Consider the following 13,260-nt stretch of genomic DNA (forward strand, 5'->3'; position numbering starts at 1 on the left):
CAATAGGCACAGGCAACAGGGAATAACGAGCCGTCCAATCAGAGCTCTGGGATATAATATCGAACTTATACCCCAAAGCTCTGATTGAACGGCTCGTTATTCCCTGTTATCTATGCCTATTGCCTGTGTCTATTGTGTTTCCAGCTTTACCTTTTACTCCGTGTATTGTAGACGACGCATTATGCCTCCGGCACACCAGCGCGATGTTTGTCGCGCGCGACACGCGATATCCAATGAGAGTATACCTTTAGAATAAGAACATCAGTAAAGCTGTACACTTATTGGATATCGCGTGTCGCGCGCGACGAACATCGCGCTGGTGTACCGGAGCTATTACACGTGATTGGTCAAATTGTCTTGGTCGAATCTGATTGAATGTCGTTTCTTTTCAAATTCATAAACCGGTATGTGCTGATTGCCGGTGATTTCCGATGATTTCATTGTGATTCAAGTGTTTTGCAGCATGACTGAAACGCAACAAAAGACTAAGTGCATTACTCTAAAAGGCTCTGCCGAGTTGGTCTCGCAATATCTGCGTAAGTATAATTTTAGTGAGTCAATTTTAGCCTTGAGATATTTCTAACCTTTCTTTGATTGTTATTCTTCGTTGCAGTCTATGGAGTCAATAGTATACTTTATCAAAGAGGGATATATCCGCCGGAGACTTTCACGCCCTCCGAACATTTCGGTCTATTCATCTTCACGTCCACGGACGAAAAAATCACATCCTTCTTAAATACTGTGCTGAGACAGATTGAAGAGTGGCTCGTCCAGCGCAAGGTGCATAAAATCACGCTTGTCATAACAAATGTCAATACAAAAGAGGTGCTGGAGAAGTGGGATTTCAAGGTCGATTATGAAGATCAGAAGGCTAATGGAACAGACAGCATCATTAAGGGTGATTTGCCTGAAGTAGGAACAAAAGATGCAAAAACTATACAGAAAGAAATACGCGAAGTGATACGTCAGATCACAGGTAGTATGAAACACTCAATGCTATTTGAAATAAAACGCTATGATATGTCTCAAGTAGCATGAAACATTCTAACGATATTGTTGCAGCGCTGAATGTTCTATGCTATAGAATTTAAAACGTTAAAATTATAATACAAAGTATTCTTACAGGTACTGTGAGCTTCTTGCCACTCTTGGATTGCCTATGTTCCTTTGATATACTTACGTACACAGTACCTGACTGTAACATTCCCAACCAGTGGGACGAGACTCAGCCAGTTTTTATTGCAAACAGTCAAGAGGTACAACTTAGATCATTCTCAACCTCTTTACATAAAATGAATACTGTAGTTAGTTACAAAAATACCTGAGCCTATTTGCTGTTTTATATGTAATATTTTTAAATACAAATTTCATTTCAACTGCATATGTATTAACTGCGATTACCAAAGACCTCCGTATTGTTCCATACAGATTACTGATTAAATGACAGCAATACTTTTTTACACAATACATTCATATTAAAACACGTCAAATGTATTTATTAAAATGCAGGATTGTGCGCGTTACCTCAAAAAAGTAACGCGTTACTCTTTGAAAAAAGTAACTCGTTACCAATTTTAAAAAGTTATCGTTACTGTTACTTGAAAAGTAACGATTCATTACTTTTTTGTTACTTTTTTTATAAAGCTAAATTAAATTAATAGATTTCGAAATTACATTAGCTGATAATTAATTTAATATTAAATGTGAAATCAATATTCAAACTTGAAACTCTTTACTAGGAAGTTTGTATATAGAACAAGCTTTTCTTTATATTAAACTTACCTACAGTTTTACTAATTCTTTATTTTCTTAATATCATTATTTCAATCTACTCATTTTTATAAGAATTTAGATTAAACAGATAATAGATTAAGCATTGTTTTTAAACGTTAATATCCCCTGGTGGAAGTAAATTGATGAAATCTTTATCAATAGACCTATTTCAGTATAATTTATAATGAAATGAGTCAACTGATAGAAATTTCAGCGACTTTCAACACTTAGCGATTTATTTCCACCAGGATTATTATTACGTCTATTTCCATATTTATTGCTTTTATCAAAAATTTACAATATGTATATGTAATGTGAATTATATATTTTCAACATTGTCAGTGCCTATTAGAACACTGCAGTATAAGATAATAAGTATAAAATATTTTTTTAAAAATTAAGAATAAATTATAAAATAAGAAAATAATAGGGAATTAAAATAACAATAAAAGTAACGGCTAAATTCGTTACCGTTATTGTAAAAATGTAACGACGTTACAGACAGAAGAAAGTAACGATCATTACTAAAAAAAGGTAACGAAAATGGTAACGCGTTACTTCCCAACCCTGTTAAAACATTACGTTCGTTAATGTTTGTAACTAGTATGTCAGGTATTTTTGTGTGACGGATATATATGTATTTTAATGAAAACCAGCATATCTTTTAAATGTGAGTAAAGTACTAAAAGAAAAGTACAATTAAACATTATTTTTATTAAAATAATTATAATTTTTATTTTCTTTTTTTCTTGTTTAACTGTTTTAGATTTTAATTCTAAATGTAGTTTTATTGCTATTTTTGCATTAAAAAATGAAGATGTATAGAAATTATAGGAAAAAGAGTAAGGGAAACACATGGAACACTGATAAGAGAATCTTGGCAGATTTTATTAAAACATAATTGACCTTTACATTTAAACACAAGAATTACATTTGCGTACTTGGCAAAGCATAAGAGATACGACTAGAATAAAGTATTTTCGCTTGTCGACGCTTCATAGTAATCATCTAATGCTAGCGTCTTCCAGTGTAAAGCTTTTTCTCACATGAAATCTCGTTGCTGATACTAGCCTCAATCATTTCCTAACGATTCCTCGCATTATGCTCCATCTTTAAAATATTCTAAACGAAATCACGCATATTCAAAAAATAATTCGAAAGATCAGCGTCATGCTCTTTTAATTTTAGGTAAATCATATATTTTACAAACATACTTGTAAATACAAGTGTGACATATTCAATCATAATCTGCCTCATTTGGGTAGAAATAAAATTAAGTAATAAAAATCATTTTGTGCCTTACACACGCTATCATTTGTCCGCGATGCCCGGTAATTGGCACTCGATTTGATGACAAATCTAAATGAATGAGAATAATTGCTTCTTATTCGAATAATCGGCACTTGCTTTGAAGGTTCATAAAAGTTTATGTATGTGCGAACAAGTTCTTTGAAGCAATCTTAAAGTATTAAAAAATTAGTAAAATTTGCAATGAGAATTTTTATAAAGATTTCTGAAGAGCATTATCTTAATTTTATAAGTACTCAAATATTTTTATTGCTGTATCTAAGTTGTATGTTTTCCGTATGTCTTTATCCCATAATTTTGAATGATTAATATCTGTCACATTATTTGTTTGAAAGATCATGTCTAAAAATTTACCGTGCACCTTTATTTCTTTTTCTTATATATATTTTACATTACAATCTGCAATTTTAAACTCATTTTCTATTTCGCATAATAATTAAACATAACAAATGAAATTTGTTCTTTAACGTAGGGAAAAGTCATTTTGAAACATATAGGGAGCATAACATTTTTATTGTACTATTCATTAGATGATTATTATAAATATGGTGTTTTGACTCTTCAAAGAGTAGCCAATTATAGGAATAAAAGAGTATCTCTTCTTTCATTTATATCTGCCACTGTTCTGAGCGCATTTCGTCGAAGGAGGTTGTGTCGGGAAACATTGATGGCGACCTATACCTTTATTAGTAGTTCGCCGTTACGTCTCCCTTATAATAATTTCGCTATTAACGTTAATACTTCGTGCTGCTAGAATTAGCCATATTATCAATAGTGCGTAGTCTTTTTGCTATAAAGACTATCGCGGAACGCAAACGTCCGATTCTTGTTTGCTTGGCTCATCTTTATACGATACTTTTGAGAAAATAGCACTTTCGAGTATTCAAGATTGTAAAAAATATCCTGGACCTTTGATGCACTTTGGATGCGGTTAAAGTCTCACTATAAATGCTTTGAAGCATTTGATTGAACTTGAGAAGAAAGAATTTTTCGAATTGACTAATCAAAGAATACTCAAAGCATTTGTAGCATTACGTTGACTGTACCCTTTTGCGAACGTTTCAACAATCCACAATTTACAAATATCGAATATTTTCTATTTATGTGAATTACATTAATAAATGAGCCGTTTATTTTGAAAGTGGCCTAAGTCCATTTTTCAATGTTTTGTTGTTGACCTTTGTAGTAGCGTGTACAACTTGAAGTTAGCTGTCATAGACATTTTTTTTTTAAATGAACTTGGGTCACTTTTAAAATAAACGGCTCAAATGTTTTATATTAACACGTGTTTTTTTAGAAATTTTCTGAAACATCAATGAATATTTCCACGATTTGTCATAGCGATTGTAATAATATTTTGCGATAATATGACCGTTTTTAACTTTTTAAAACTTTTTGGTAGACAACTTGATGACATTTGATGAAACTATAGGAATGTTCGGCGACTAATATTTGCAGAATTTTACACATTATGTGCAAGAGATAGATGACTTTAGTTTCTAACGTTGCGCCGTTCCGCAATATAACTGCGTATAATTAGGTGTTCGTAAGATTTTCTACTCGAAATATTTTGTTTCTCTTCAAAAGTACGTGATTTACGCCAAAGACGGACATTACATTCGTAATTATTCTCTGCACCCAAGCCATACCGCTCTTTAAATGTGCCCTAGACTAGTTTTGCTCTGCATTCGTTTTTTTAGCTCACACACTGCGAAAGCTGCTGGAGATACGCTGCAGTTTTACAAACGTGTTTATCCCGCTGGCTCGCAACACCGTAAGAGAGCGAGCAATGATGGTAATGGAGTTCGCCGGGTCGTAAATTATTTAAAGTTCTCTCGCGATGTAAATTAGGAAAAGGGAAATTGTCATTAGAAAAGCTGGTTGGAAAAGAAGTTAACATAATGAAGAAAACATCGCTTTTTACAATGCTAATGAGCATTAAAATGAAATACTATCTACTCGTGTAAATTATGAATTTTTTTATACACATAATTATATGTAGGCTGCTAATTAAAATTGATTTGACATTTAGAAATGCAATAGCAGTAATATAATATAATTCTAAAATTCTTAATTATTGAAATGCAATTTTATCGTTAATATTTTACTGATAAAAATAATAATACTTATTTGTGCAGATATAACAATCATACGATGATAAATTTGTCATATTTCAACTTTATTATATCTTTATATCGTATTATCTATAATTTTTAATGATTCGGGGCAAACAATTCCTTTTGTCGCAATCTATACGGTGCAACGGAGCAGCACGGATCGCGTCTTCAGTAACATTATGCGGTAATTCTTCTTAAATACCGTAGAAACGCGTCTCTAGTAAAAACATTGAAAAATAAACAATGCGAAATAATATACAATATTTTACAGTAGCGCTTAGTATACCAGTGATTGGGCATCGTTCTCGCGAAACGGTGATTCGCGGTAATCAAGATTTGCGAAAGTGCCATCCATCGAACCGTTCGATCGCATCACAAGTTTCTCCATACAATCGCGAATGCAATTCACGGAGATCTTTACAATCATTATCACGCTCGAACGCTAATGCGTTGAGAGGATAGGAATCACAAGCGCCATCGGTAAAGTACTAATACCGGCTACAATAATGGATAAAGTAAATGTGCCATCGTTAATTAATTATTCGCCAACGTGACGGACGCAAATGTATGCTCAACCACCGTTCCGCGGTCCCATCCACTTCTCGTGGACCGAAAATCGATTCTCCTTACGTGTAAAATCTCGATTCGATTGCAACGCGGTGCCCCGCCCGAGGCGTACGCAAAATAGCACGCCCCGAATTGTCATTTTATTTATACACCTCTACTTACTTAAATTTATCTTGGACTAACGCTATATTTCGATTTACGATCGTTCCTCTTTCTTTTTTTATGCGTAAAATATCATAAAATACATTCTTTCTTTTGTTCACTATTCACGGACTCGCCGTCTCGTCTCGGTAATTGCACATTGGAGTTGAGTCGATATCGAGTGAGCGAATCGAAGAATTTTAATTAAGATCATGTCAATTCATGTCGCATAAATCATCAATCAATTACAATAGATGTATTCATTAATATATACGTTACATTGTATCTTATTTAAATTTGTTAAAAAATGATTAAGAAAAATTGTTTTATATCTCTTCACCATATTTTATTTAAAAAATGTGTGAACATAAGCTATTTCAAAAATTTTGCTAACGTTACTCTATGTAACTATAGAACAATATATAATTATAATAATTTAACATAGACTTATTTAGATATAGTGTTTTTTTAAATGAAAATCTAAATGTTAGTTTCATCTGCTGTCATTTTCGCTGCTATAAAATCGAAACTTGCTCGTCGATGTCGCGAAATGCCGATCGTTACGGCGAGTCTCATGATGACTCACGATGACTTTCATACAAATCGTTCGATAGGTACGAGCGACGAAACGGATTCAACGAAAAAGCACGGCGGCACTAGTAAGCTTGCACGGACATCATACGCTACGACGATCTCTCTTCTTGAGAGACTGTTTTTTTTTTATATAGCTATAGAGTCGTAAAGTACTTTCCGCTTCTCATCACGTGAGAACGGCTCGGAACACTCTGCTCGCTTGTTCGCCCACAAAACTACCTATATGTAACCGTGTGTGTTCTTAAAATGTAAAAAGTAAGCACGTGCGTCCCCTCTCGTCCAACAGAAATGCGAAACATCCTCATTCTGGATACTAGCCGACTATTGTCGCCAGCATAGAAGATTCTGGCTTTATAATAGAAATAGTGGCTTTATAGAAATTGGCTTTTTAAGTTTTTCCCGAAATGTTCAATATAATAATTTTGAACTGGTTTATATATATTATCTTAAAAATAATAAAAACGGAGTAAATTAGACGATTGTAATTATATAATTATAATAATAGATTGTTAAAAATAATTCCTGAAAGTGAAAATTTTCATCTGAAAGTGATTGCTAAAGTTCAAGAATTTTTGAACTATGTGAAAAGAATATTTTTATAATTTGATAGTAAAAGATTTATCAGAACATTTAGAAAAATGTTTCCGATTTGTAGACTAAGTTTCTAAAAATATCTTACTAAGTCTTTTATTTTATTAATTTAACAATATACAACATTTATCTAGCTTATCTAAAGTCAAATCATAAAACAATACATGAAGATAAAATAAAATAAATATAAAATAGAATATAAAATAAATGATAAAGATGTAATTATCATAATTCAATGATATTTCTATTCTTACTCCGTTCTTATTTGCTATTACAATTTGTTGCGATAAGGATGAAACGTAATTACTTATTTTTTTTTGCCGCGGAAGCTATTCTTGTACCAATATTAATTACGAGCTTTGTTAATTAGAGTACACCTGATTTTATCATCGAAAAGTGACGACGTAATTGCATTGAGATCGAAAAACGTAATAAAAACGATATTCTCGTACAGTTTCGTCGTCTTCTGTTAATTTCTATGTTCTTTTATTCTATGAGCGGAAAATGGAAAAAAATAAATTAACATATGGAGCCCGTTCTGTATTTCGATCGCTCGAGAGTCGACGCACTGTGCCAGATGCTTAAAAAGAGGGTATGAGGGTTTTACTTTGTACAATAGAAACGCCCTGAACGCGTCGTTGAGACCGGATTTCTTTTCGGCGAAATCTCTTTGGGAGTCGCAGAGCGTCTTTTCGCGGTTGGCTAGGTCCTCTTTTGTTGTTAGCATACAAAACGGTTGCGATGTATATCTTTCGGGCTGTATACAAATTTTTCAGCTGACCGTTTCAGTATTTTTATGAGCCAGCGATTTTAGTATCTTCACGATTTTATTCTCAGAGACTTGATTTCTGTACTTTGCATCCCAAAGTTGACACAACGCGGCTGAAAAATATAATAAAAAACGAAGTAAATTAGATAATCTATAACATCTAATAAATTGATTATTAAAAAGTGATTCCTAAAATTTAAGAATTTCCGTTTATGTGAAAATATCTACATATGTGAGAGATAATTAAAATGTTGAAACATAATTTATAATTTCCAAAATTATAATTAAAAGAAAATACATGATATAAATAATGAAAAAAACATCATTCATTTCAGGAATATAAAAAATGTGTAATCCTGCAGTGCTTTTCCGTGTAAGTACGGAATTATATAAATTTGTATATACAGAAACTAAAGTAAATTGAAATGTTCATAAAGTAAATATGAAATAATGTTGGACAAAGTGCATGTAAATGTAATTTATATAAATTATAAGAATTTAACATTAATGCATTTAGATTGAAAATTTAACTTAATAAAAAAAAACAAAAATCACATTTTAGTTGTAGGAAAAAAAAATATTGAGACATAAATAATATAGAAATAAAAGTATACCTTAATAGAATTATTAAATTTAGTGTTATCAAAAATAAAATATTTTAAAAGTTTATTCAAATCTCAATTTGTTTTTATGTACGTAACTACATAAAAACATAAAACTATGAACAGTACGTAATTAACGGTATGAGATTATTTATCTCGTTTGGCGTTATCAAACAAGTCAGATGTATAGTTAAAATTTCGTTAAAGTGGTTTATCTAATCGTAGGACATTCTGCTAATTGAAGCTGCATCCTGTCGGAAGCTGAAAATTTCGCGTTATATGTTATTTGGTGCCCGAAAGATACCGCAATCCTTCCTGCGTAAAGCTCTGATCCTGAAAATCCTATTACGGTACTCGGGATCATCCTCACGAGTCCTCTCTTCCTGCAATCCCGTAAAATGATATCACGACATTCCCATGGTACTACGTCGATCTAAGCGTGCCCTATGGTATGGTTTTACGACGGCTTTTCTCTCTTATTCCGTTTTCCCCGTGCAAACCTCGCTGGAAACGAGCGTTACGAGAACCTTTGACACACTTCTCCTTCTGTCCTACCAGAAATCAGAAGGGTACTTTCGTTCCTCGATATTTCGACGTTGACTTTGAGTCGATTCGTTAAACAAGCGAATAAAATGAACCATTTGAGCGAATTCCGAATACGATATTTTTGTGGAAGAAAATAGCGTTATCGAATTTGCTTATACATATATGTTTCTATTTTTTTTACTATCGCGAGTATGATATAATCCTGATTGAAACATTGTTGTATTCTCAAGTTTTTTTTTAATTATGATTTCTAAAAAATATATGAACTAAGAAACATTTTAGACAAAATATTTTAATAGTTATTTTTTTTATGCTGAAAACAATATTTTGATTAAATCGCCAAAGAGCCCAACAAGAATGGTATTTTGATGAGATCAGACAATTTCTAATTATGATCACCATAAATTCTGTTTGGTCTTATCAAAGTGCCATTCTTATTGGGCTCTTATTGATTAAATCAGAATATTTTTCTTAGTGCAATGAATATTAAAATATCCTATTTAGAATGTTTCTTCATATTTAATAGGCAAATCTTCAATGATTGTCTTAGATTTTTTTGAAATAACAATATAAATGTAATCAATGAGTATATAGGTATCTACAATTCGTAAGAAGCTATCATAATATCTCCATGGAAACAACCAAAGTAGAATGAATTATAAGTAGCAGCGAGTTGTTCGTAATATACTCTCTTCTACGTTCGTTCGCACGGTTATTGTGTCTCATGATTTTTTCCCGTCGAATGGAGGAACGAAGTTTTCTTGCAGATGAGGTGGCAAGGTGCGTCGTTAGAAGTTTTCTAATTCCGTCCGTGGGAAGGGTTTCTTCTGGGCAACGTGCGAGTACTAGTCTGTAAACAAACGGTAAGAATTATTTAGCACGAACATCTTGTGAAATAAAATATCTTGGGAGCAAAAAGAACATTGTTTTGATTCTTCGATCATTCTCGTTTATCGCCATCCATTTGTTATCCTATCTTAATCCAGAAAGTAAATCCTTTCAATTGTCTTAATATTAGAATCGCTGATAGTATTCCACTAAAACTACCAAAGATAGCAATTTGATAATTTCCTATCCTAATTTTCTGTTAATGAAAAATTATTTTACTATTGTTTGTATCGTTAGAATTATTTGTATTATATTCACATATTTTCAATATTCTGTACTGTATATCTAATACAAAAAAGAAAAGAATTGAAATGATTAACGGATCCATAATGGCACTAAATAGTAGTGTTAATCTCATTGTATCGTATGATATACAACATACATATACGTATATAAATTGGACGTTATTTTGAAAGCTACATGGCGAATGATCAATCTAATATGCAAGAATACAATAATAAAAATGTGGAAAATATACTCATGGTAGTCGTTAGTTGTGATCGAAGTTATCGTTCAGAGTTAGGCAATCTCAGTGGTTCGGTTCGCATGTGTAAAATCGTGTGGAAAAAGAAACGGAAGCATACGATACAGTTTTCTACGAAACTTTTTCTCTCTCGTGCCGTGATATCCGCAATATCGTTTCGATACGGTTGTTGCTCGCGGTACCGCGGGTAATGGATAAAGCATCGAGAGACCAAAAGGCTTCCCTCAATGCTCCTTTCGTGTCTGTGTCTGTACCTTCTGTACGTTATTCTTTTTCTGTCTTTTTTTTTGTCAAAGCTCGCTAGTTATTCAGTATAATAGAACATCTCTCGTAGCGTCTTCTTCATTTTCACTCTCGTCGTTCGACAAACGAATGGCCGTAACGGCGGATAATGGAATCGTGCTTGACAATAGTTTATTCCGTCTTTACTTTGACGATCGTGAAGAGCATCCGAATGGAAATTTCGTTTTACTCTTCTCGCATGCTGGTTATTTTTACAAGCGTACTTTAAGTATCCAATTGCGATTAGATACGATCGATATCTGCTTGTCGATAAGTTCAGTTATTTATGAAAAAGACTGTGTATTAATGGACGCGCGATCGTATGTGTAATTGAATCAACGATAATGAGTTATTTCAGTTTATTTGTATAATTGATTCCTTTTCGTAACAATTTAGCAATCTATTTAAAAATTTTGTACAATAAAACATTCAAAGGAAATTTTGTTCTGTAAAACTCCGAGAATTCGCTTGGAGAAGTTAAAATATTTTAATTTAACTTACTTTCTCTGGAAAGTAATATTTTGCCTTGTTTCTTTTATTCCGAGCAGTGACCGAGCGTTTCTGATTACTTCGGAAAGGAATGTTTTCACCGAACTTTCGGCGAAACATTTTCCTTTGAAACAGATACGTAACACATTGCGTCCTCACCTTTGTCGCGATCCAGGAAGCGAAGAGCTCCAGACACAGAGTTAAAATTTTCCGCCACATCCCTGGATCTTTTTGTCTTACGGAAAAGGACGCTCAGACGATTTCTGCGAGGGCTAGCTGGCGAAATTTCGACTCACGACGGTCCAGGATGCGGTGTGTGCGAGGATGATGTTGGTCGGCGGCTCGCTTCGTCTCCTGAGGCTCTCCTGCGGCAGGAAGTGGCAGACCAAATTATTCCTGTAGCACGAAAGGTGCCGCTAATGCCGTTGGCTCTTTCCGGCCTAATTAGCCCGGGACCATTAAGTTTATCTACGAGCATCAGAGTCACCGGCCTCCCCCGAGGAAACTGTTAGATTGGGGGGAAGCGAAGGGAGATAAGGTTCGCTTTTGCTGAGAGCTGAACACTGAATGATTAAGTTCGAATGCGAGAGTAGCCAAGTCATTAAATATACCTAGGCATCAGACGCTTCTCCCCGACTATAGATAGTAACAACTAAACCAGAAACAATAGACATTATTTTAGTAGGTGTATTGATATCGTAAGACGTGAACTCTCAAAATAGATAAATTATAAATTTGGAAGTAGAAATTATAATATATAAATGAAAAAATTTATTAATGTATATAAAAGTTCTCTCAATGATAGAAGTGTATCGAGTTTTTTCTTTATTTTTAGAACAATATTTTATGTGTCTGAATTTATTGTCTTTCAATTTCTTGCTCATGCTTTTTGAAAGAGAAACAGTTTAATTGAGATTAGCGTATTTAACGAACTAGTATCTTGAGGGGAATTAACCTCCGGAAACGATTCAGTTGTTGTAAACTTAATTAAGTGTTTTCACAATTATTTAATCGAGATAATCAAGTCTTTCTAATGACTTTTTGACGACATTTACTTCGATCGTTCTTTGTTTTCTGTTTACTTGAACTCGCAAATTGTTGCTGAAAGTTGCCAAGATACATTTGCCCTTTACGAGCAGGTAGAATTAGGTAATAGATGCGGTTCGCGGATTCGGTTTTGTTAAGTAAAGTCTCTAGCACTGATAATGGGCCTTTTAATTAAAACGGGTCATTAAACTTATCCACAATCGTTAAATTCATCGAATTCGGTTCCTGCATCGAATGGCGTTGGAAGGAGCGCACATTTTGTTGACAAATCCTCAAATTTTCATCAGCAAGTCAGTAAAGTCTGAAGAGTAAAAGTAAAGATTGAAGATTAACTATTTGGCAATCATGTCTGTGTTGACTAAAGTTAAGATAAACGTTTTGCGTAAATGTAATTCGATCAGCTTTCATTATTTCAACAATGTCAATATTATTATTGAAACAACAAATTCCATGATTACCTTTTATTTATAATTGAATGATAAAAGTATTGTTTCAATATTTAAAATAACAAATGTCGTTACTTATATAAAAGAATTTCAAAAAATCTGTGACTGCGAATATGTAGATAATTTATTGCTTAAAATTAAAGATAAGTGATATAAAGATAGGATAAAAGAAATTGATACGTTTATTATAAGCTCTGTATTGTATTCGATAGATATTTTTAATAAGAATCCGATAAAATATCGATCAGCTATATAAAATTTGGATCTGTACTCGTAGTTGAGGATCATTGGCGAATTATTCGGCCATCATCGTCACGCCATCGAAAACCCGGTCGGCGATAATTGATGAAATGAATCACGTTGACATCGACGGTGATCGTTAGCAATGAGCGGGAGAACACGAACCGCGAGCTATCGTTAATCACCAAGCCTGACATATCCGAGCCATCGTTTGTTACTTTTGGGAAAGTTGTGCGGTCGCTCGACGCTCCAATGCGAATTATCGATTCTATGGAACAATGTCGGCTGACTTGGGGTTAATTAAAAATTACAAATTAATATATTTATAACATAAACTATAACAGTCAAAGCCTAGAAATAATATATTTTATTATCA

General features: G+C 33.2%; 1 protein-coding gene across 2 annotated transcripts; it reads left to right on the top strand.

Annotated features, from left to right (window-relative positions):
- Positions 1-386: 386 nt before the first annotated feature.
- On the top strand, positions 387-9,826 carry mad2 (mitotic arrest deficient 2). 2 transcript variants are annotated; one of them, XM_018511143.1, is made up of 4 exons: positions 387-536; positions 614-976; positions 1,126-1,256; positions 9,776-9,826. In XM_018511143.1, the coding sequence occupies exons 1-4, from the start codon at positions 464-466 to the stop codon at positions 9,809-9,811; spliced, it is 603 nt and encodes a 200-aa protein (XP_018366645.1). In that variant the 5' UTR covers positions 387-463; the 3' UTR covers positions 9,812-9,826. The 2 variants fall into 2 exon arrangements, with proteins under 2 accessions (XP_018366645.1, XP_018366643.1); XM_018511141.1 differs by lacking the exon at positions 9,776-9,826 and having other exon boundaries at positions 1,126-1,399.
- The last annotated feature ends 3,434 nt before the right edge of the window (positions 9,827-13,260 follow it).

This window comes from Trachymyrmex cornetzi, unplaced genomic scaffold (assembly GCF_001594075.2).
Source record: "Trachymyrmex cornetzi isolate Tcor2-1 unplaced genomic scaffold, Tcor1.1 scaffold361, whole genome shotgun sequence".
Lineage (NCBI taxonomy): Eukaryota > Metazoa > Arthropoda > Insecta > Hymenoptera > Formicidae > Trachymyrmex > Trachymyrmex cornetzi.

What these genes read in the sequence shown, in the direction of transcription:
- mad2 (XM_018511141.1), top strand. Translation starts at nt 464, where the DNA reads ATGACTGAAACGCAACAAAAGACTAAGTGCATTACTCTAAAAGGCTCT. An exon ending in GTTGGTCTCGCAATATCTGC is followed by an intron (nt 537 to 613) that starts GTAAGTATAATT and finishes TCTTCGTTGCAG; the next exon opens with TCTATGGAGTCAATAGTATA. An exon ending in AGTGATACGTCAGATCACAG is followed by an intron (nt 977 to 1,125) that starts GTAGTATGAAAC and finishes GTATTCTTACAG; the next exon opens with GTACTGTGAGCTTCTTGCCA.